At 45.4% G+C, this 22,171-nt stretch overlaps 1 protein-coding gene, 3 non-coding genes and 1 pseudogene across 4 annotated transcripts; 2 read left to right on the top strand and 3 right to left on the bottom strand.

Moving 5' to 3' along the window:
- Positions 1–613: 613 nt before the first annotated feature.
- On the bottom strand, positions 614–685 carry TRNAC-GCA (transfer RNA cysteine (anticodon GCA)). Its single transcript has one exon. It is a non-coding gene; the product is annotated as a tRNA-Cys (tRNA).
- A 792-nt stretch (positions 686–1,477) lies between these two features.
- On the bottom strand, positions 1,478–1,538 carry LOC118095932 (U7 small nuclear RNA). Its single transcript, XR_004693845.1, has one exon. It is a non-coding gene; the product is annotated as a U7 small nuclear RNA (small nuclear RNA).
- A 1,151-nt stretch (positions 1,539–2,689) lies between these two features.
- LOC118095099 (cytochrome c pseudogene) lies at positions 2,690–3,008 on the bottom strand (annotated as a pseudogene).
- A 10,275-nt stretch (positions 3,009–13,283) lies between these two features.
- On the top strand, positions 13,284–17,740 carry LOC118094599 (dickkopf-related protein 3-like). The gene is made up of 4 exons (XM_060282083.2): positions 13,284–13,439; positions 14,853–15,030; positions 15,950–16,145; positions 17,447–17,740. The coding sequence occupies exons 1-4, from the start codon at positions 13,284–13,286 to the stop codon at positions 17,499–17,501; spliced, it is 585 nt and encodes a 194-aa protein (XP_060138066.2). The 3' UTR covers positions 17,502–17,740.
- A 780-nt stretch (positions 17,741–18,520) lies between these two features.
- On the top strand, positions 18,521–18,592 carry TRNAC-GCA (transfer RNA cysteine (anticodon GCA)). Its single transcript has one exon. It is a non-coding gene; the product is annotated as a tRNA-Cys (tRNA).
- Positions 18,593–22,171: the final 3,579 nt, after the last annotated feature.

Genomic DNA, 22,171 nt, shown 5'->3' with positions numbered 1-22,171 from the left:
ATATCTTGCAGCCGTTGACTTGATGTCCGAATCGATCCACTCAATCTCCGCTTTGAAATTAAACAGCCCTCTCTGATTATTCGTGCATTTCTTTTAGAACACAAAACGCACACACTTTAAACATGCTCACAAAAAAGAGTTTATGAGCAATACCTACAGAATAACAGATCCCAGCAGCACCAGCACCCTAACAGCTGGCATACACCCCCAGGATGTAAAAAATCACATGACTACCACCTGGTAATTACCATTTTATACACAGCCTATATAAAGTGCAGAGTAGCCAGTGCGTAGCATATCTTCTTGTCATCCACTCGAGACCATAGCTGCCAAGTTTTCCCTTTTCTCGCGAGGAAGCCTATTCAGCATAATGGAATTTCCCTTTAAAAAGGGGAGAACTTGGCAGCTATGCTCGAGACAAATGTTAAAACTGTGGTGCTGTTGCAAAAGCCTTTGCCGTTAAAGCCAGGTGCATATACGTACCATATTGTTTGCTAAAAGAAAAAGCATCGTTCCCTGTTTTAATTATTTTTGCAGAAGATTTAATTAAAACAGTGTATGCCTTAAGTATGATGATGGCGTTTAAAAAAGAAAGGGGGAAAAAAGCTAGTTGAGGGGGCACCCGGATTTGAACCAGGGACCTCTTGATCTGCAGTCAAATGCTCTACCACTGAGCTATACCCCCTCTGCTGGTTTGCACGGTTAACAAACCGTCATTTGTGGCTGCAACGGCGCGATCCCTGGGCGGAGGCGGGATCTTCCAGCCGGAATAATGTACGTAATTGGAGAAGGAAGATCTTCTTAACCAATGCGGTGAACAGAAAAAGCTGCCGGCAGCAACAGATGATCGGACTTAAGTACTGGGCTGGTTAAAGAGAGCAAGAAAAACAGGTTCAGGCAAGCCAGTTTATTCCAAAGCAAAGCAAGACAACCTCTGCTGGTATTAGTGCAAAGCACCTTTCCTTTTGCCTTTTTATTTATTTATTGGGGGCTGCGCTAGTTGACCCACGGGTTCTCTTCCAATTATATAATTCTAGGGAAATGTGCAAAATGTACCTTTTAAAAATAATAATTGGCATTTTAAAAGATTTACCGCCTGCAACTGGGTTTTCAAATGGGACAGCCGCAAAATCAATCCGCAATGAATTTTTATTGTCAGAACGAATTCTCTAAATGCGCTTTTCAGGGGTTAAAGAAAAAATTAATGTAATATATCTAGATTATATGCAGACGTCAGAGGCAAAAGCAAGGAATCAGAACCTAGCTCCTCTAAATAAAATGCCTTGAGTGCAAAATCTATGTAATATTGTGTTTGAAGCTTCCATGTACATTGAAACACGGCAGGAAATGCATCCACAGAGGAAAAGAAAATTAATTCGGGATATGGAACCTAATCAATGCTTTCTCCCAAGTTTTATACGCACACGAGAATCGCGATCGTATCCTGTTTCAAATATCTATCATTGCACAAGTCCGGGACGGCTTTCCGCTACTGCAGAAAACCTGCTAGACAAATACAAAAAGAGCTGAAATCACTAAGGGAGCATAACTCGCGACGTCAGCCCACAAACAGCGCAATGCACTTGTAGGTAACAGTGAGCAAAATCCCAGTGCGTGTTCTGTCTCATTTGGGGCAGTCAAACGCAAAGTATTGGTTTTTTAATTTTAAAATGCAACCTTTATAGCCGGGATTTATTTATTTACCCTTCAAAAATGAGGCTTTGAACCCCTGTTTGCTCATATGCTAAATAGGTGGCTTGTCATTGGTCACAGCGAGCCTACGCCTCCCTCCCTGCTGCCAGTGACGAATCCCAGATGTTGGGGTTTGAAAAGAAAGAAAGAATTCGGAAACTTCAAAACGGAAAAGAGAAGGAAGGCGCGGCTCTTAAAGTTTCAGGGCTCCTTTCTTTCCCAGTTTGGAGCTTTTTCTTGCTGGAGTTATTGTAATGATTGAAAGAGGATCAATTTCTGTCCAAATTATAATTTGCTGATATTTTGAGAGTTAATTCTTATGGTGTACTGTTGTATTATTGTTGTATTATTATGGATTATTTAAACTTCTTCTTCTTTGGCGATCACTCGTAGCTGATTAAGATTATCTTCCATGAATATGGTGTGTCCATAAGTGACTGTGGAGGCCGATTCTGGATCCACACGTCCTTCCACAGTGGGGACATAGGTTTCCGGGCAGAAGTTTTTTTGCTTTTTGTTTTGTTTTGTTTTTTAACTACCTGATCAGGAAACGCAACAGTCACCCTGACTGTACTCACTGAAGCCTGCTTGCACAATTCTATAAATTATAATACAATAAAAAGTACATATGTTAAGAACCATCCATTATCAGAGTTCTCTGGCTGACGAGAAGGATTTTTGAAGTTGTTACGATATACAGGAGTTCCTCGGGTTACAAACACCTCGGGTTACAAACACCTCGGGTTACAGACTCCGCTCACCTGGAAGTAGTACCTCAGGATGAGAACAGAAATCACATGCCAGCGGCAGGCCCCATTAGCTAAAGTGATACCTCAGGTTAAGAACAGATTCAGGTTAAGAACGGACCACCGGAATGAATTAAGTTTGTAACCAGAGGTACCACTGTAATGCATGTAAAAATAAAAAGTTTAAAAACCAATCTCATCAGAGAGCCGTTTCCATTTGTATGGTGAAATAAATAAGGCAGCAGAAGCCATTAGTTAGAAGTGGACTCCTTAAGGAATGCTATTAAATCCACCTTCTCCTCCTTCTTCTTAATGCCAGCAAATGTCGTCTTTAGTTCCTGGAATATACTTCTTGGGGTTTTCCAGGTAAACCATCAGTGTATATTCTCCCCAGGTTATACCTTTGCTCTTGTTGGCTTCTGTGTAAGAGAAACCTTCAGCTTGACCAGTCTTCTAGCCAAAAATACCATGCGGGTTAGGGCCAGTCTTGTGTTTGCCTCCCTTCTCAACTGCGTGGCACTGTGAACACTTCTGAACAAAGATCTTCTTGCCCTTCTCAACGTCTCCCATCGTCACTGCACACAAACTAGTAGTTACTAGAAATCCATGACGCCTTCGGGTAGAGATGGTTTTCCATTTGAAGTGCCCAATTGGGATTATTGAATACCCTCTTCCTAAACCTCCGCTGCTTTGTGGAACCATAGCTGCCAAGTTTTCCCTTTTCTCGCGAGGAAGCCTATTCAGCATAAGGGAAAATCCCTGTAAAAAAGGGATAACTTGGCAGCTATGTGTGGAACATCTTCAGGAGAATAAAAGGCTAAGGAGTGAACCCTACACAAATCCGGAGTGGAGACCCTGAGATGGTTGAATGGTGCCTTGTATGCCTCCTTCCAGCAACTCATGCAGCTCAGCTGGTGTGAAACGTCTTGCTCTGCTTTCCTTTAGACCGTTAGGCATCCCCAAACTTTGGCCCTCCAGATGTTTTGGACTACAATTCCCATCATCCCTGACCACTGGTCCTCTTAGCTAGGGATCATGGGAGTTGTTGTAGGCCAAAACATCTGGAGGGCCGCAGTTTGGGGATGCCTGCTTTAGATCACATCAGCAAGGCCAAGAAGGGGGTCTTGCTGTCTGGGCAGCCCAGGACCTCCATACACACTGCCCAGGCTTGCACCTAGGGGAGGTCACTTTGGTGCTGCTAATGCAGCGGTTTGCCTTCACCCCTGGAGGCGCACTCCATTGTCTCTTCACCCCTAGAACAACAAAGACCATTGGTCCTGGCTGGGGGAGGATCTGAGCTGAGGCCAAACCATTTGCTAGATGCAGCCCGGAAGCTAGAAGTGTACGACTAGAGTGGGGTCCTGGTACTGGAACTAACCAGACAGACAGTTTTGCTCTGACCCCGTAGGCCCTTTTCCTTTCCCCAACCCATCATTATTAACTGGTGCTTACATTTCTGTTATTTAAATTAAGAGTGGACATGCTACCATAGCTGCCAAGTTTTCCCTTTTCTCGCGAGGAAGCCTATTCAGCATAATGGAATTTCCCTTAAAAAAAGGGATAACTTGGCAGCTATGCATGCTACTCAGTCATTCAGAAGCAAGACTGCTTCCAGTAATAAATTCTGGTCTCACTCTCCTAAAAATGGGGGGGGGATGCAAACAGCATCAATTTTGTCTGCGCCCTCCAGATGTTTTGGGGAAAACCTCCCATGCCGGCTGGGGCTGATGGACACTGTAGGCTGAAAACATCTGGAGGGCACCAAGTTGGGGAGGTCTGTAGAGCACAGGACTGAAGGGATAAGCTTATATATTTTGGCTTTTACTTCTCCTGCTACTATGTTTCTGTGAGTCCTTTTCAGTTGGACTGGAGCGGCAGCTGCTGGCAAATAGGCGGCCAGCTGTTTTCTCTGCTCTTTGCTGCTGCTGGGGTGGGGGGGGGGCAGAGGCAGGTTTAAAGATGCTTCCTTCCTTCCTGCTGTTCTGTCTGCCTTCCCATCTTGAATATCACTGAAGGGCCATCTTCACACCAGATATTTAATGCGCTACGATATCACTCCAGCAGCGGCAGACCTTAGGTTCTCAAATTTCAGCAGCGCACTGTGCAGTTCCAAAATCCGGTGTCCCCCCAACCTCTTGTGCTGCATTGTAAATTATTGTTTGTTTATACATACATACATACATACATACATGCATACATACCCCACCCAGCCACTCTGGGCGGCTTCCAATACATAAAAAATAATAAAACATCAAACATTAATAGTAACAACCTGATCCAATATAAAGAATAACTAGATAACTCAATAACTCTCACTTGTGGAGTGCCTCAGGGTTCTGTCCTCCCCCCCCCCATGCTTTTTAACATATACATGCAGCCGCTGGGAGAGATCATCAGGGGGTTTGGGCTGGGTGTTCATCAGTATGCGGATGATACCCACCTCTACCTCTCTTTTCAAATCTGAAGGCAGTGAAGGTCCTGTGTGAGTGCCTGGAGGCAGCTGGAGGATGGATGGCGGCTAACAGATTGAGGTTGAATCCTGACAAGACAGAAGTACTGTTCGTGGGGGACAGGAGGCGGGCAGGTGTGGAGGATTCCCTGGTTCTGAATGGGGTAACTGTGCCCCTGAAGGACCAGGTGCGCAGCCTGGGAGTCATTTTGGACTCACAGCTGTCCATGGAGGCGCAGGTCAATTCTGTGTCCAGGGCAGCTGTTTATCAGCTCCATCTGGTACGCAGGCTGAGACTCTACCTGACTGCAGACTGTCTAGCCAGAGTGGTGCATGCTCTAGTTATCTCCCGCTTGGACTACTGCAATGCGCTCTACATGGGGCTACCTTTGAAGGTGACTCAGAAACTACAACTAATCCAGAATGCGGCAGCTAGACTGGTGACTGGGAGCGGCCGCCGAGACCACATAACACCGGTCTTGAAAGATCTACATTGGCTCCCAGTACGTTTCCGAGCACAGTTCAAAGTGTTGGTGCTGACCTTTAAAGCCTTAAACAGCCTCGGTCCAGTATACCCGAAGGAGCGTCTCCACTTCCATCATTCTGCCCGGACACTGAGGTCCAGCACCGAGGGCCTTCTGGTGGTTCCCTCGTTGCGAGAAGCCAAGTTGCAGGGAACTAGGCGGAGGACTTCCTTGGTGGTGGCGCCTGCCCGGTGGAACGCCCTCCCAACAGATGTCAAAGAGGAAAACAACTACCAGACTTTTAGAAGACATCTGAAGGCAGCCCTGTTCAGGGAGGCTTTTAATGTTGAATAGATTACTGTGTTTTATGTTTCTGTTGGAAGCCGCCCAGAGTGGCTGGGGAAACCCAGCCAGATGGGCGGGGTATAAATAATAAATTATTATTATTATTATTATTATTATTATTATTATTATTATTATTATTATTACCACCCCTGAGGCTCCACGCCCAATGCAACCAAACAAATCACACTGCCTCTGACTCTGGAGTGTATCGGGAACAGTTTGAGGATAAAATTGCTCGGTTCTGTAGGGCCTTAGGTGCAGCAATTTCAGAAAGTCCAGCCATGGTGTCCAGTGCAGCTCCTTCCAGTATTTCCATTTGTGTGCCCTGATGGTATGGGCAGCACTCTTGCAGTGGCGCAACCAGCTTCCTGCTCTCTTGGTGCCCCAGTGTTGCTCTTATTATTGCAAAACTGGGTCTGGGGGTGGGGTGGGGAGGTACTGGCCAAGTGCCTCCAGAGGGTGTGGTGGACGAGCCTTGATGCAATGAAGTAGCTCCTGCTGCCTTTAAACAAGCAGCAACTCATCCTCTCCTGAGGAAGCCCTCCCTGGACCCTTGCGGTTTACAATAGCTACTGCCTGATCACTGGTGCCCACTTCTTGGCGATTCATCCACCTTGAGCATTTTTCCAGATGTGGTCCCGTAACAGTAACGGTTGTAGTCATTTAGAACGGCTACAGCCCCATTGTTCAGCCCAGACATTGAGGTCCAGCACCAAGGGCCTGTGAGAAGTGAAAGTACATGGCACCAGGCAGAGGCGCTCACCCTGTTGGTAAAGGTAAAGGGACCCCTGACCATTAGGTCCAGTCGCGGACGACTCTGGGGTTGCGGCGCTCATCTCGCTTTACTGGCCGAGGGAGCCGGCGTACAGCTTCCAGGTCGTGTGGCCAGCATGACTAAGCCGCTTCTGGCGAACCAGAGCAGCGCATAGAAACGCCTTTACCTTCCCGCTGGAGCGGTACCTATTTACCTATTTGCACTTTGATGTGCTTTCAAACTGCTAGGTTGGCAGGAGCAGGGACTGAGCAACGGGAGCTCACCCTGTTGCAGGGATTCGAACCGCCGACCTTCTGATCATGGTCAGCAAGCCCTAGGCCAGGCACCCCCAAACTGTGGCCCTCCAGATGTTTTGGCCTACAACTCCCATGATCCCTAGCTAACAGGACCAGTGGTAAGGGATGGTGGGAATTGTAGTCCAAAACATCTGGAGGGCCGAAGTTTGGGGATGTCTGCCCTAGGCTCTGTGGTTTAACCCACAGCGCCCCTTCTATTAGATGCCAAGCAGATGAGTAACTATATCACCTTTGGAAGACATCTGGGGGCAGCCCTGTATAGGGAAGCTTTTTAAAGTTGAGTGTTTGATTATGTTTTTATATATGTTGGAAGCCTCCGAGAGTGGCTGGGGCAACCCAGTCAGATGGGCAGGATACAATATTATTATTAGTAGTAATATATTTCCTTACAAAAAATGTTAGGATGGCATTTTAAAGATGATCCTTGGAAGCAATGTTGAGGCCACGTTCTTTCATATGTGGTGGACTTGTAAAAGGGTAAGAGTATTGGGAAATAAAGCTATGGCTTTCCCAGTAGTGATGTATGGAAGTGAGAGCTGGACCATAAAGAAGGCTGATCGCCGAAGAATTGATGCTTTTGAATTATGGTGCTGGAGGAGACTCTTGAGAGTCCCATGGACTGCAAGAAGATCAAACCTATCCATTCTTAAGGAAATCAGCCCTGAGTGCTCCCTGGAAGGACAGATCGTGAAGCTGAGGCTCCAATACTTTGGCCACCTCATGAGAAGAGAAGACTCCCTGGAAAAGACCCTGATGTTGGGAAAGATTGAGGGCACTAGGAGAAGGGGACGACAGAGGACGAGATGGTTGGACAGTGTTCTCGAAGCTACGAACATGAGTTTGACCAAACTGCGGGAGGCAGTGCAAGACAGGAGTGCCTGGCGTGCTATGGTCCATGGGGTCACGAAGAGTCAAACACGACTAAACGACTAAACAACAATTGGGAAATAATTTATAATGAATTGAAAAAATGTTTAAAAGTACTTTAAACAAAAAACAAAAAACAACCCAGAGTCCTTTTTGTTGGGGATAATTCAGATGGAAATTTCCAGGTGTCTAAAAAAGGCTATTTATGTATGGGTGTCATCTAGACCAACCCCCTGCAATGCAGGAATCTTTTTGTCCAGTGTGGGACTTGAACCCACCACCCTAAGATTAAGAGTCTCCTGCTGTACCAACCGAGCTACTATGGCCTAGCGCACAAAACTAGTTGTTGTAACTGCTTTTTAATAAAGGCAATATATTAAGCTGTTCCTCGAGGTACTGAACCCAAAATTACTGCAGTAACGAACTCCTCTCTTTATGTTGAGGTGCGTGCTTGCAAACACTCATCTAAATTAATTGCACCTCATTAATCGGTAGAGTCTGCAGGTCTAACGCCAGTTGATTTAACCGCTGAAGAAAACATGGGGCTTAACACCAAAACTGCCTCCCCGAAAGCTGAACAAGCCACTTACAGAAGCTCTGCTTTCACTGAGCAAATAAATAAATTAATTTGCTTTTGTAACTTTGTGTGTACATCCTGAGATTTTCTCTGGCTTTCTGTTGGTTAATGTGCCTGAGAATTTGAGTGCGCCATGCCTGCACACTGATTAATGTTGAGTATCGGTTGCTCAGAATTACACGTGTGGAAAAGTGCTTTTGCACTCATGTCTTGCTTGCATACCTCCCACAAGTATTTGGTTGATCATTGGATGCTGATCCTGCAGAACCTAGCTTTTAGTTTCTCAAAAACCTTGGTGGAAACAAGCAAGAGGTCACCGAGGAATCCACTCAAGAGTACCCCCAAAGCCTCTGGAAGCTGCTGTTTATCCAAATAACTTCTAATTCCCTTCCCTGCTGGGCCAATCTGTCCAGGGAAGAAGGTGCTAAAGATAGCAGGGAAGTAAACATGTCATTTGCAACCCCATTAAGAAAAGTGCTAATGCCATCACTGGGAGGAGATGAGTTGAGGGTGGTGATGAGATGTGTGGGGAGATCATTTTAGATAAACATACACACAACAACAACACCACCACACACACATACCCCATAAAAACAGCTACTGATAGATTCTTGGCATAATAAGCACTGCATAGCTGAATTAACAATAAAGCATTACAGCACTAATATCGTAAGTCCTGGAGATGCAAAGAGGTGGAGGGAACGTTCTTTCATATGTGGTGGATTTGTTAAAGGGTAAAAAAGTATCGGGAAATGATCCATAATCAATTGAAAAAAAATGTTTTAAAGGACTTTCCGAAAAACAACAACCCAGAGTCCTTTCTGTTGGGGATAATTCAGACATAAATTCCCCGGTGTCAAAAAAGGTTATTTATGTATGCTACAACTGCGGCCCATGTTTTGTTAGTCCAAAAATGGAAAACGAGCGAGGTCCCAACCAAAGAAGAATGGCAACTTAAGTTGACGGAATATGCACAACTCGCAGACTTAACATATAGAATAAGAGAACAAGAAGAACATACGTTTAAAGCAGATTGGAAAACGTTTATTGAATATATGGGAAATAATTTGTGTGCAGCTGAAAACGCTGGCAGCATTAAGATAAATTCAACAGTGTAAACAAGTTTTGATGGATGCAATAATGGAATACTGAATGGTATTGTAAAATATGCAGGGATTTAAGATATGTGAAACGAACCTTGGAAAGAGGAGAAGGGAAGTCACTGATAGCTTAAGGATGTAAATTGAGTATTTTAAATTGTAAAATAGAAAACTTAATAAAAATTATATACAAAAGCAATAAGGCATTACAGATGGCAACATCTCATTTACTGCAACAAGATGTCAGCATATGAAGATCACAGAAGGAATCAGTAGGATAAGGCAATAAGGGTTGGTTGATAACACGACTTGTATGGTAAAAGCAGGCAATGAGGGATCCATTTTGACCGATGAAGTGTTCTTTGAGACTTGACAGCTTGCATACATACAAAACCCTTGAAACTCCTAGACTCTAGAACAATCCCTGAAGGGCCCCTAGCGGATGTTTATGATGAGTAAGGTAAAGGTAAAGGGGCCCCTGACCATCAGGTCCAGTCGTGTCCGACTCTGGGGTTGCGGCGCTCATCTCGCTCTATAGGCCGAGGGAGCCGGCGTTTGTCCGCAGACAGCTTCCGGGTCATGTGGCCAGCATGACAAAGCTGCTTCTGGTGAACCAGAGCATCGCACGGAAACGCCGTTTACCTTCCCGCTGGAGCGGTACCTATTTTATCTACTTGCGCTTTGATGTGCTTTCGAACTGCTAGGTAGGCAGGAGCTGGGACCGAGCAACGGGAGCTCACCCCGTTGCGGGGATTCGAACCACCGACCTTCTGATCAGCAAGCCCTAGACTCTGTGGTTTAACCCACAGCGCCACCTGGGTCCCATTATGATGATTAGCACAGCTTAAAAGTGTCTCCTCCATCTTTCTTACAGAATTTGTTTCCTGAAAGGATGGGTGCTTGTCCACACGAGGAGGGCCTGTACAACATTTTAAAACATTTCCAGACTTCTTGAATTTGCTGGGTGCTTGCCATCTCCAATGTCTGCCTCACGTCCCCTGTGTGCTGCAAAGGATTCTGGGACATTCTGTCTGGTGCATCCATAGCATAGATTTAAAGCACTCATATGCCGCTTTAACAGTCAATGAATCGTAGGAACTGTAATTTTCTGAGGGCGCTGACTTCGCAGAGCTACCATTTCCAGCTCCCTTATCAAAGTTCAATTCCCGGGATTCTCCATGACTGCTGAAAAGGAGTAACAATGTTTTAGAAGTATGGTGTGGATATGATGCGTCACTTCATGTGGGGCATCGGCTAAACCGCTTGGGCCTTGTGTTTCCTCACATAAATAGTAAGTTTGGCTTACTTCAACTATGGGGTGCGGCGCTCATCTCACTTTTCAGGCCAAGGGAGCCGGCGTTTGTCCGCAGACAGCTTTCTGGGGTCATGTGGCCAGCATGACTAAACACTGTTTTTATATACATTTCGACCGATGACCAGTAGAGAAGATAAGAAGAAGAAAAAACACAGTGAAATACATTACATAAACTATTACATGTTGTGATTAAAAACAATGGGAGATATTAAAAGCCAAGGTAAAGGTAAAGGGACCCCTGACCATTAGGTCCAGTCGTGACCGACTCTGGGGTTGCGCGCTCATCTCGCATTATTGGCCGAGGGAGCCGGCGTACAGCTTCCAGGTCATGTGGCCAGCATGACAAAGCCGCTTCTGGCAAACCAGAGCAGCACATGGAAACGCCGTTTACCTTCCCGCTGTAGCGGTTCCTATTTATCTACTTGCATTTTGACATGCTTTCGAACTGCTAGGTTGGCAGGAATTAAAAGCCAACGAGAAATATAAAACAACTATATTAAAAAAGAAAAGAAAAAGCAAGGTGAGGTGATAATAATTCTAAAATTAAGACGAGATCCCGTGCCGACAAGGCATTGCTGCCACACAAAAAAACCAGCTACTTTGGCAGTGATCTCAGGAAACTGGTCAGTCAAAAGGTTATCAATATAATGGTTGTCCGTTTGTTCTCTGGGCACCTCTCAAGATATCACCTACCGGTAATTCAGCAGGAGGGTTCCTGAGATGTACACAGATTTGCAAGTGAGGAAAATACCTTTCTTGCCCTCCCCCGAAGGCTATGCCATGACCAGGTGTACTTTACACTGCTCCACACAAAGAAAAGCTATGAACCATCTCGCCCGTCGTAATTTGCTTTGACCAGAAGTTTATCTCCAGCAGTTATGGATGAGGGCTTGAATCCTGACACCGGGAATCCTTTTTAATTGTTGGTGCTAAGGGACCGAACATCGTCCTGGGATATATTCCGCTTTATGCAGGTTGGGGATTCAAAGTTTAGTGATGAAGAATATGCATTACGTGCAGTGGGATGCATTTAACTAACCAGAATGGAAAATGCAAGCTAGGGCAGAGCCTCTTGGCAGCCTAGCTAAGATCAACCAGCTAACCAGCCAACCATTTTTTAATCAAGTGAAAGGCTAGAGGGGGTATAGAGCAGGCATAGGCAACCTTGGCTCTCCAGATGTTTTGGAACTACAACTCCCATGATCCCTAGCTAACAGAGCCAGTGTGGTCAGGAATCATGGGAGTTGTAGTTCCAAAACATCTGGAGAGCCTAGGTTGCCTATGCCTAGTATAGAGTGTTTCATTGTGCCTCTGTAAGACTGCCTTGGCTTCTGTGCTGGCAAAACACTATAGTAAATGGACTTTAAATATGGTAGTTCCCCTGTGCATTTGATTAATAAATCTTTCCCTTTCCCCCAACTTTTTTTTAAATATTAAAAGATTTTCATGAATAACTAAGGTACATATAACGTTTCTGTTTTCAAGGCGTAGATTCTTTTTTACATGTCATTTGCTGTGAGACATCGTTGTCATAGCCATTGTGAGCAGGGGTGCCAACTTGCGCAAAATATGGGGGGGGCGGTATCGGGTAAGCCCTGCCCCACATAATTAATCACAACACATGGTGCGCACACAAACCATTTGGAGAGCATTTCCTATCAACTGGGGGGGAGGCACCTCTCTCAAATATTTTATTGTGGGAGCAAAACCGACTTCACCTCCTATGATTGAAAAGTTGTGGGGGAAGGGGGGGAGAATGAATCTTTCCCCCCATTTTAACCTCACAGTCAACCAGGAAAAAACTTACTATATTAATTTAGCTGCCCTGTCTAACTATCAACTGGATTTAAACTGGGAAGCCCCTTTGCAGATCAGTTTTGACTGGGGAGTGGGACCCAAGTAAGAGACACGATACACTGTTTTTTTTATAAAAAAGAACAAAACTAATGAGCAGGGGTCAGCAACCTTTTTCAGTTGTGGACCGGTCCACTGTCCCTCAGACCATGTGGCTGGCTAGATTATTTTTTTGGGGGGGGGGAATGAACAAACTCCTATGCCCCACAAATAACCCAGAGATGCATTTTAAATAAAAGCACACATTCTACTCATGTAAAAACACCAGGCAGGACCCACAAATAACCCAGAGATGCATTTTAAATAAAAGGACGCATTCTGCTCATGTAAAAACACGCTGATTCCCGGACCATCCGTGGGCCGGATTGAGAAGGGGATTGGGCCGCATCCGGCCCACGGGCCTTAGGTTGCCTAATGAGCAAGCATTAGTATTGTCCTATAAAAGGGTAAATGATATTAATGCTCTCTGTTCATGGTTTCATAACAGTGACCCACCCACCCCCACCCCAAAATAATGTTGTCTTAAAAAAAATGGAGACAGGAGCATTGCTGTGCTGCCATGGAGCCAGACTTCTGGGGTGATTCGTTTACTCTCCTGGGGGGGGGGCGGTCAGGCACTTGTAATAATTAGGCTAAGCCCCTAAAACCTGATTGCCTCCTCCTCCCCATTAGATTGGCAAACAGCTTAAGCAGCAGGAGCCGAGATAGGCCTGGCTATATAAACTTTCCCAGGCATCCTCTCTGGACCCATCGCCTTTGCCAACTGTCCTTCAGCCAGAGCCGTCAGTCATCCATCCGTGGTCATGATGAGGAGCCAGATTTGCCTTTTCGCCTTCCTCCTCTGCTGTTTATCTGTGGTGCAAGGCTCCATCTGGGCATGGATGCACTCTCTGCCACACACTGCCAACGGGGTGCCACCTCGCAGGGACCCTGGGTCATCATCCGGCCAGGAGCTGACGGTAAGCATCTCCCCCCAACCTTAGAAAACAGCAGGGCACCTTTGCCTTTTCATCATGTGGGCTGTCTAGCTTCTAGCAATGAGGAGGGAGGGCAATTGGTATGAACAAGTGAGTGGAGTGGGGAATCTGTCCTATTAATCCTGGGATAGGGAACCTGTGGCTCTCTGGGTGTTGCTGGCCTCCAATTCCTTTTGTCCCTGACCATTTGGTCACTTTGGGTGGGGCTGATGGGAGCTGGGATTCAACAACATCTGCAGGGCCACACCATTAATCTTTCTTTGTGCTGGCAGCAACTTAACTCCCACAAATCTGTTTCCAGCTCCAGCTCTCACCTAGGCACTTCCAGCGTAATTATAAAGCAGAGAGTGCTTCTGAGCATGTTCAGAGTGCCAGACTTAACTTCTGGCACTATTCTTCTATAAAGGAGAGGGGGTACAAGAGAAGAGGTGGAATTACAGGGAGAGATCTTGCAGGAATTAGGAGGAAGAGTAGATTGCACTGAGCTGAGCTCTGATAAATTAGCTCTGATAATTTTTAAACAAAGAAGGTTCAGAGTTCAGGTCCACCTGGAAGCCATACTTTCTGCCCTAGAAGCCCTCTTGTTGAGAGATTTATAGACGCAGAGGCCACCTGGTTACAGCTTTTCTCACTAAAAAGAGATGCATTGCATTTTTTATTTGAATTATAGCAATTATTTCTAAATTCGCATCTGTATAGATGAGCATATGCCTCTTCTTTTTTTGCAAATATGTCACCTGTTTTGTCCTCTCTTTTTTTTTGACAAACACAAGCAGCTACCCTAACGGGGAGTGAGAACTAGTTCTCTGAAATGACCAGATGTTGCTAAGCAAATCTATTTTACACCTCCACATGTTGCTGATCTCTCTCTCTCTCTCTCTCTCTCTCTCTCTCTCTCTCTCTCTCTCTCTCTCTCTGTGTGTGTGTGTGTGTGTGTGTGTGTGTGTGTGTGTGTAAAACTTGAGTTTTGGAGCTTTTTAAAAGGCATTTTCAGCACAATTTAACCCCCATCGCCGGTTTTCCAGCACATTTGCCTGATTTCTGGAAAATAATCCAGGACACAATTTTTGGAGGCGAATTCAAGGACAATGTCCTGGAAAATCAGGACGTATGGCAGCCCTACCCACATGCATATACAAAGTCTGGGTGCCATTTTTTGTGGGTGCTAGTTGGTGCTCCCTAAGAGCTGGAATCTCTCTCCAAAGGACCCAGCCTCTGTGCAAATTTCAGCAAGCTTAAAACTGATAGTTCTGTCCAGCCTTTCTGCCATGGACTCCATCAGGCTGCTGGAAATCCTTTGCCAGCAGCCGCTGCCATTCTTTATAGCTTAGCAATTGGCACAGCTAGATCATGTGTACAGTATCTGACCCCCATCTTTCTCCATTCGCACTGCAGGCGGCCGTGTGCAGCCACGAAATAAACTGCCCCCGTGGATTCTTCTGCGACCACCACTTTGGGCTCTGCCTGCCCTTCAGGCAAGAAGGCGAATTCTGCCGACGGGATGCCCACTGTGCCAGGGGACTTAGCTGTATGTTTGGCAAATGCCAGGAGACTCTGCCTGGCGGCCAGGAAGGTAAGCCATGCGGTGGGGTGGGGTGGGGTGGGGTGGGGTGGGGTGACTGTTTTGCAGTGTTTCTTTTGCATCTCATAGTAGCAAAGGTTAGGCCTTTCAAATAAGGAGCCTAAATGTCTAATTGGAGCTCTAGTAGCTCAGGGAAGAGGCATGTCATCATTTGTGCATCCTAACTGCAAATTTTTCTCTCTGGAATAAGGAGGGGCAGGGCTTTCAGATGGAAGGACTAGGTTTCCAAGCAGGCTGAATGAAGACCCAGTTAATTCATCGAGCTTGAAATCTGCACTCTGCTATGCAAAGTCTGAATGGGCAGGTTTCTGCCCCAAGGAGCTCACAATTTAAAATCCAACACAAGGGAGGCAACAGAAAAAAGCAAGGGGAATTGAGGGAGAGGGGGAAACATGGAGTGAATACATTTTGGGTTAGAATTTACCATTGACTGTAACTATTTATGCATCCTTATCTTGTTCTTGAGGGCTCTGGAGGAAATGGAGGGTTTAATGTGAGTCCTTCCGTTGCTCCCCCCCCCCCCCGAAGTTGGACTCCCATCTCCCATCAACCCTAGACAGCAAGGCAAATAGTAGCTGGGAGTTGTAGTCCTGTAGCATTTATTTCTCCCCCTTTATGTTTTTAGGTACTTTCATTTTGAAACCGAAACTAATTCGGGGAGGGAAATTAATACCGTACATCACAGATTAGCAAAGTGCTCTAGAGATGTCTAAGACATCTCAGTTTTTCAAAAAAAACTTGCTCGATGTCAACGATTAAGGGCGTCTCAGGTTTGCAAAGTTATCATGCCGGGTTTACCAAGATTCCAAGGCATCTCGGCTTTGCAAAACGTGCTAGGTTTGGAGGTCTGTATCGCCATCCTCAAACGCATTTGGGTTCTCAATTACTCTCCCTTCCTTGCCCCTCGGAGGTGCCCGCTGCCACCACGATAAGGATTGCTCGCCCGACGCCTGCTGTGCCCGCCAGCATGGGGAGAAAGTCTGCAGGAAAAGGCTCCTTTTAGACGAAGGGTGCTACGTTCCCGAAGGAGGGATCGCATTCAGCGTCAACCAGGTGTGCCCCTGCCTAGAAGGACTCGTGTGCAAAAAGATGCCCCCTAACCGAGAGTAAGTACTGATGTGGACTGGAAGGGGGGGGGGGAATGGCTAGCAACATATCGTGAAATTGCTTCCCTTCCACCACGGGGCCCTTAAGCAAAGAAGTGCTTTGCGGAACGTGGTACGAGGGCTCCTCCCAGATGGGTGCATTCTGCAACCGTGCTTGTATCTGAAGAAGTGTGCATGCACACGAAAGCTCATACCAATGACTAACTTAGTTGGTCTCTAAGGTGCTACTGGAAGGAATTTTTAAATTTTGATTTACCCTGCTTTGTTCTGCAATGTGCCTCCACACACTGTCGTTGTTGTCTCGAGCAGGTAGTAGAGTGCAATAAAAGCGGGACAAAAAAAATTAACCAAAACATTTGTGGCATAAAAAGGTGATGGGGTTTTAGCCGGGGGGGGGGAGTTAAGGGGTATCGAAACGAAGCAGCGCCACACTGCCCCAGCACTTTTTCACAGGCGTGAATGGCATTGAAAATGTGCGTGATAATAGCCCTGAGCACAAATAATCATGAAAAGGACATGTTGGAAATCTCAGGCTCATGGCCCTAACCAGGCCTGCCAGGTCTCCCCACGTGGTCTACCACACTGGGGTTTTTTTTGGGGGGGGGGTCAAGCCCTGCCCTGCACCAGATGTCATATATGATGTTCAGGGGTAGGGCAGGGGGAAAAAACATGCAGCACCTGGCAGAAAGCAGGGTTTTTGTGACGCTGCTGTTCAGGTTATTGCTGGCTCTTTCAGAAGCCTTTCAAATGCAGTTGCTGATGAGGTGAGGTGATTTTCAGCGCTTGCAAAGGCACCAGGCTTTGCAAGTGCTGGCATCCTCAGCTGATCAGCGGTTCCTGCAAAGCCCAGGGCCTGGTAAGTGTTGCTGGTGTGCCTTTTGCCCACTCCGCACCATTTGGTTTAAAAAGAAAAATGGGCCACCTGGTGTCATTGTTAATGTCAGGGGGTGGATGCCAGCCCCATCTGTCTCTCAGATTTGGCCCATGGGCAGGGGAAAATCCCACTGGCCAGATCCACTTCCCTTCCTCTGCACTAGATCATTAGGTGTGCTTGATTATTATTATTCTTATTATTTATTACTCGATTGACAATACGAAATACGCACCTGGCTAAGGTGCGCACTAACCTACATCTTAATCACAGAACCTATTTTAATCTGAGTCACAGCCAGCTCCAGAGGCTAATGTCAATGTGCTCTGTCTCCTACCTGACGAAGTATGCTGTGTGACATGAAAATCTGCTTCAACACTCCTATAAAAGTTTTTTTTCTCTCTCTCTCTCTCCCCCCCCCCCCTTGCAGGGCCTCATTTGAATACTGGTCGGATAAAAGTGTCTGGAGATGCCAAAAACAATAGGGAAGCAGGGAGTGTGGATTTTTTTTAATATTAAAAAAAACAGAGCTGTATTTATTCCATGTAAATAACACTGTACATAAAAACTGTTTTTGCCCTCCTCTTTCTATTGGACGTTTGTAATCCAAGGACCGAGTCAGCCTTCCCTCCCACGCTCTGTAATTTTTGTTTTTATTTAATGAATAATATGTACGTGAAAATAGTACTTGAAGTTCGTGAATATGCAGATTTACAATAAACTGAAAGCATCATAAGGTTGTACGTTGTCTTGAAATCTGTTATTCCAAAGTATTAGGAACACATAGCCCCCTTTCCCATAAAACTGTTTGACGGATTAACGTGTATTGAGTAACATTGTGCTAATTATTAACAGTGATTAACATTGGCCCTGCCTGCAATCTGGCTGGACTCCAACTCCCATCATGCCTTGGTATGATGGGAGTTGGAGTCCAGCAACATGTGGAGAGTCACAACTTCCCCATCCCTGGTCTAGACTAGAGAATGATATTCTTAGGGCTATATTAGGTGCAAGAGCAACATCTCAATCTCTTTAAATGCAGATCTATCCCAATTGTGGTGTGTCCATGATTTGTAGAACTTCCTTCCCCTGGAAGCCCATTAAATTGTGAGCTGGATTATTTTCCATTCTTGAAATACTTATTTAGCACTTGGGTTTTTACCAGGTATACATCTAATTCATCTGGGTTACAATTTTTAAAAAAATAATAGTTAATGAATATTCTGTCAAATAGGTTTCTCTGGATTGTTGGTACTTTAAACTGTTGTCAATTCTCCAAGATCTTAGGATGAAGGGGGAGATAGGCAAATAAAATGAACTGAATACTTGTGAGCACTTAGCTACCCTTTGCAGAGAGAGCCATTTTTATAAGGTTGTTTTTCGCAGCAGGAAAAGCAAACACCCTTAACACACACAAGTATCTTCCAGTTATGTGTACTTTAGAAGCAATGTGGGTGTTTACTCTGAAGCAGAAAAACAGTACAAGCAACCCTTTTGGGCAGCTGGGGGTATAGCTCAGTGGTAGAGCATTTGACTGCAGATCAAGAGGTCCCTGGTTCAAATCCAGGTGCCCCCTTGTTTTCTGTCTAATTCAGGAGTTTCATTTTTCAGTTTAAAAAAACATGTTCTGTCTTTTCTAATTATTGGAGGAAAGGGTGCTGTTTGTTGTGACACAGTTTAATAGGAAATTGTTAAATCTCATAATCTGTGTAGTGCGAGAAATTAAAGATTTCTGTTCAGCTGGTTACAGGAAGGGTGGAAAGTCATACGAAGAGATGCAAATATAAATTATTAAGCTCTGTAAATTCTAATGTTAATTGACTCATGCAGGAATTCCTGCAAGGCTTGATTTGCTCACTTTTGAGATACAACTCTGACAGAGCATTTGAGATCCAGGGCTATTTACTGATAATTGATTCTGCTTCAAGAGCCTTATGGGGAGATTAAAAACCTGATTTATCTGCAAAACTTTACCGGGCAGCAATCATATCAAAATCACTCGGTCTGTTGCAAAGGTCAGGAGTTTAAAAGGACAAGAATGGGGAAAGACAGGACTAAGTGTGGCCACGGTGGCAGGGGGAGGTAATCAAAAAGCACACACACAAAAACACACACACACTCCTGGGAATTGTAGTTTACCCCTAGAAGAGCTACAGTTCCCAGCATCCTGAACAAACTGCAGTTGCTAGAATTATTATTTTTGTAGGGGCAGAGGGAAAATGTGTTTTAAACAGTGTGCACACGGCTCCTGGGTGGTGAAATGAACAGTTGAGCGTTATTTCATGGTTGCCTGGCACATTTTGAAAAATAAAACTGTGTGTGTTGGGAGCCTGAAGTCATCCTATGTGAAATCAATTCACCCCACGGCCCAACTAAACCTTCCACGTGATATCCGTGACTGGATCTTCCTAAATAATGGTTTTTTTCCCAAAGCAGCTGCGTCTCTCTCTCTCTCTCTCTCTCTCTCTCTCTCTCTCTCTCTCTCTCTCTCTCTCTCTCTGTGTGTGTGTGTGTGTGTGTGATATTTTGATCAGGGTTGTGGTGTTGGGGCAGAGGGATCTGATATCTTCCCACCTGCCCACCCCACCCTTTCTGCAGCCCAGTTTTGAATCCCTGCCCAAAATTGCTATTAACCATGGAGGGAAAGCATGCCCAGATTCAGCCCATTTCATCCTTCCATTGCAAATCGTGGCTCTGGGGTGGGGGTGGGGGCAATTTGAGCGGGAGCTGTAGTTTGATCTACACACACACACACACACACACACAGAGAGAGAGAGAGAGAGAGAGAGAGAGAGAGAGAGAGAGACCAAAGCTCCACCCCACCCTGCTGCTTGCTTTTAGGATAATATTATTTGGGGAGATTCAGTCACAGATACCTCCCCATGTAATGTCAAGTTTGACCTTGTCGGGGGAAGGGGGGGCAACTGGATTTCCAGTAAGAAATGCACTGATCCATCTTCAGATAATAATAATTATTATTTTCAGGCCCCTGTCTGAGGCTTTGCCTCTCCAGCTTTTATCCTGGGTTAGACTGTGTTTTAAATTTCAGTTAGGCGGCGGGGGGCGGGCGGGTTTCAGCTGAGGGAATGGCTCTCTGCTCATGTTCAGAGGCTGAGGTTCCAAGGCTTGAGATGCAGCTAAGATTCTTAAGGCAGTTTTTTCTTAAAGACTCTGGAAAGAGCACATTCCACAGGACACACCAGACCCATCAAGTCTGGCTGATTCCAAGAGATAGGAAGGGAAAGACTCAGTGTGGTGAGATGCCCGGGGTTCAAATCCTCACTCAGCCATGAAGGTCACTGGGTGACCTTGGGCTAGTCACCTTCTCCAAGCTGAACCTACCTCACAGGGTTGTTGTGAGGGTAAAATGGGGGGGGGGAAGAACCATGCATACTACTTCAATTTTATTGGAGGAAATAATTTTTTTTAAAAAAAAACCCAACAAGGGTGAGTTTGCATTTGTATTTTCTTAGTGTGTATTTTATATGGTCTCTACTTTCCACAGGACTGGGGGGGGGGGGGATAGAAGCTTAACACGTTACCAAGCAGAGGAAATGCCCACATCCTGCCTTGTAAGAATCATACCACCACAAAACCGTGACAAGCTGTTTCATTCCACAAAGAACAAGAAGAAAACAAACCAGGCTTATGGTTTTGAAAAAGGTTTTCTGCATGGTCATCTTCTTTATTCCGGGATTTTAAAAAATAATAATAATTGTATCATCAGCTTATTGTTCAGCAAGTAAGTAGCAATTGTTGCCTTGGTCCCAAAGGGTACAAAATAGCCAGGAATATTTTTTTATATTTTTATTTTAAACCCACCTACGTACGGTATATGGGAGCATGGCCAATCGGGGGACGGGTTTGACCTAGGCCTCAAGTTCAGAGGGAGCCTCAAATTTAGACAATATGTTTTTAAGCGTGCTCTCACGTTTAGAGCTGCACATTTAAGTAAATACCGTAAGAGATACGTTTTAGTAAGACACCTTTATTTTTTGGTCAGCTAATACAGATTTTGTCATTTTTTAAGCATTTGAAATGTCTATCGATATTAAAAAGAAAACGGTGCCTCAAGGTTAGACTGAGCCAAACATGTCCCCTCACACTAATGTACATTAGTGCATATGTACAGAAAAAGCATGGGGTGGGGGGGGAAAGGTTTTTGTTTTTAAGAAACAATTCAGATTTTTGGTTTTGTGTTTTGTCATTTTTTTATTTTTTATGACTGCTTGGGGGCCTCAAAAGCAGGAAGTGACCCGGGTCTCTCTGAACTTCTTTCCCTGAGAGTAAACCACAGTGCATTGTTATAGTTCATTTATATAGTCTTGCTTTTCAGTTCACAGGGCCTTCTACTCTGGACGTGGGTGGCGCTGTGGTCTAAACCACTGAGCCTCTTGGGCTTGCTGGTCAGAAGGTCAGTGGTTTGAATTCGCATGACGGAGTGAGCTCCTGTTGCTCTGTCCCAGCTCCTGCCAACCTAGAAGTTCAAAAGCAAGCCAATGCTAGTAGATAAATAGGTACCACTGCGGTGGGAAGGTAAATGGCATTTCTGTGCGCTCTGGTTTCAGTCACGGTGCTCCATTGTGCCAGAAGCGGTTTAGTCATGCTGGCCACATGTCCCAGAAAGCTGTCTGTGGACAAATGCTGGCTCCCTCAGCCTGAAAGCGAGATGAGCACTGCAACCCCATAGTCGCCTTTGACTGGACTTAACCATCCTGGGTTCCTTTACCTTTTTACCTTTACTCTAGTGTAGGGAGATGTCAGCTGCCAGATGTCTCCCTGTGACACTTTAATGCACACATTACCAGGGGGGTAATGTGTTGGGCTAGAGATGTTGCAGGGGGTTGGGCTAGATAACCCTCGGGTTCCCTTCCAACTCTACAATTCTACGATTCCATGATTCTATGCTTCTAGTCAGCTTTCGTATCGAAACCAAATATGAGTCTTGCGGCAACTTAAAGTCATGGTTTGCCAACGTTCCCCCTACTGAAATCAGTTTCCATTCGCCAATACTGTGTAAGTCCCCCCCCCCAAGCCAAATATTGGTAGAACAGCAATTGCTTTCTTTTTTGGGCTGGGGGTTGTACAACTGGGGAGGGAACAGTTGTAGCATTTGTGTGGTGCCCTAAAAGGCCGAAAACCTCCTGCTTAAAAC

This window comes from Zootoca vivipara, chromosome 12, assembly GCF_965207765.1.
Source record: "Zootoca vivipara chromosome 12, rZooViv2.hap1.1, whole genome shotgun sequence".
NCBI classification, from domain to species: domain Eukaryota; kingdom Metazoa; phylum Chordata; class Lepidosauria; order Squamata; family Lacertidae; genus Zootoca; species Zootoca vivipara.
The sequence above is the reverse complement of the archived record's forward strand: the minus strand, read 5'-3'. Positions and strand labels throughout refer to the sequence as shown.

Excerpts from the sequence above, each read along its gene's own strand:
- LOC118094599 (XM_060282083.2), top strand. The coding sequence starts at position 13,284 with ATGATGAGGAGCCAGATTTGCCTTTTCGCCTTCCTCCTCTGCTGTTTA. Across the intron at positions 13,440-14,852 it reads CATCCGGCCAGGAGCTGACG|GCGGCCGTGTGCAGCCACGA; the intron begins GTAAGCATCTCC and ends TTCGCACTGCAG. Across the intron at positions 15,031-15,949 it reads TCTGCCTGGCGGCCAGGAAG|GTGCCCGCTGCCACCACGAT; the intron begins GTAAGCCATGCG and ends TGCCCCTCGGAG.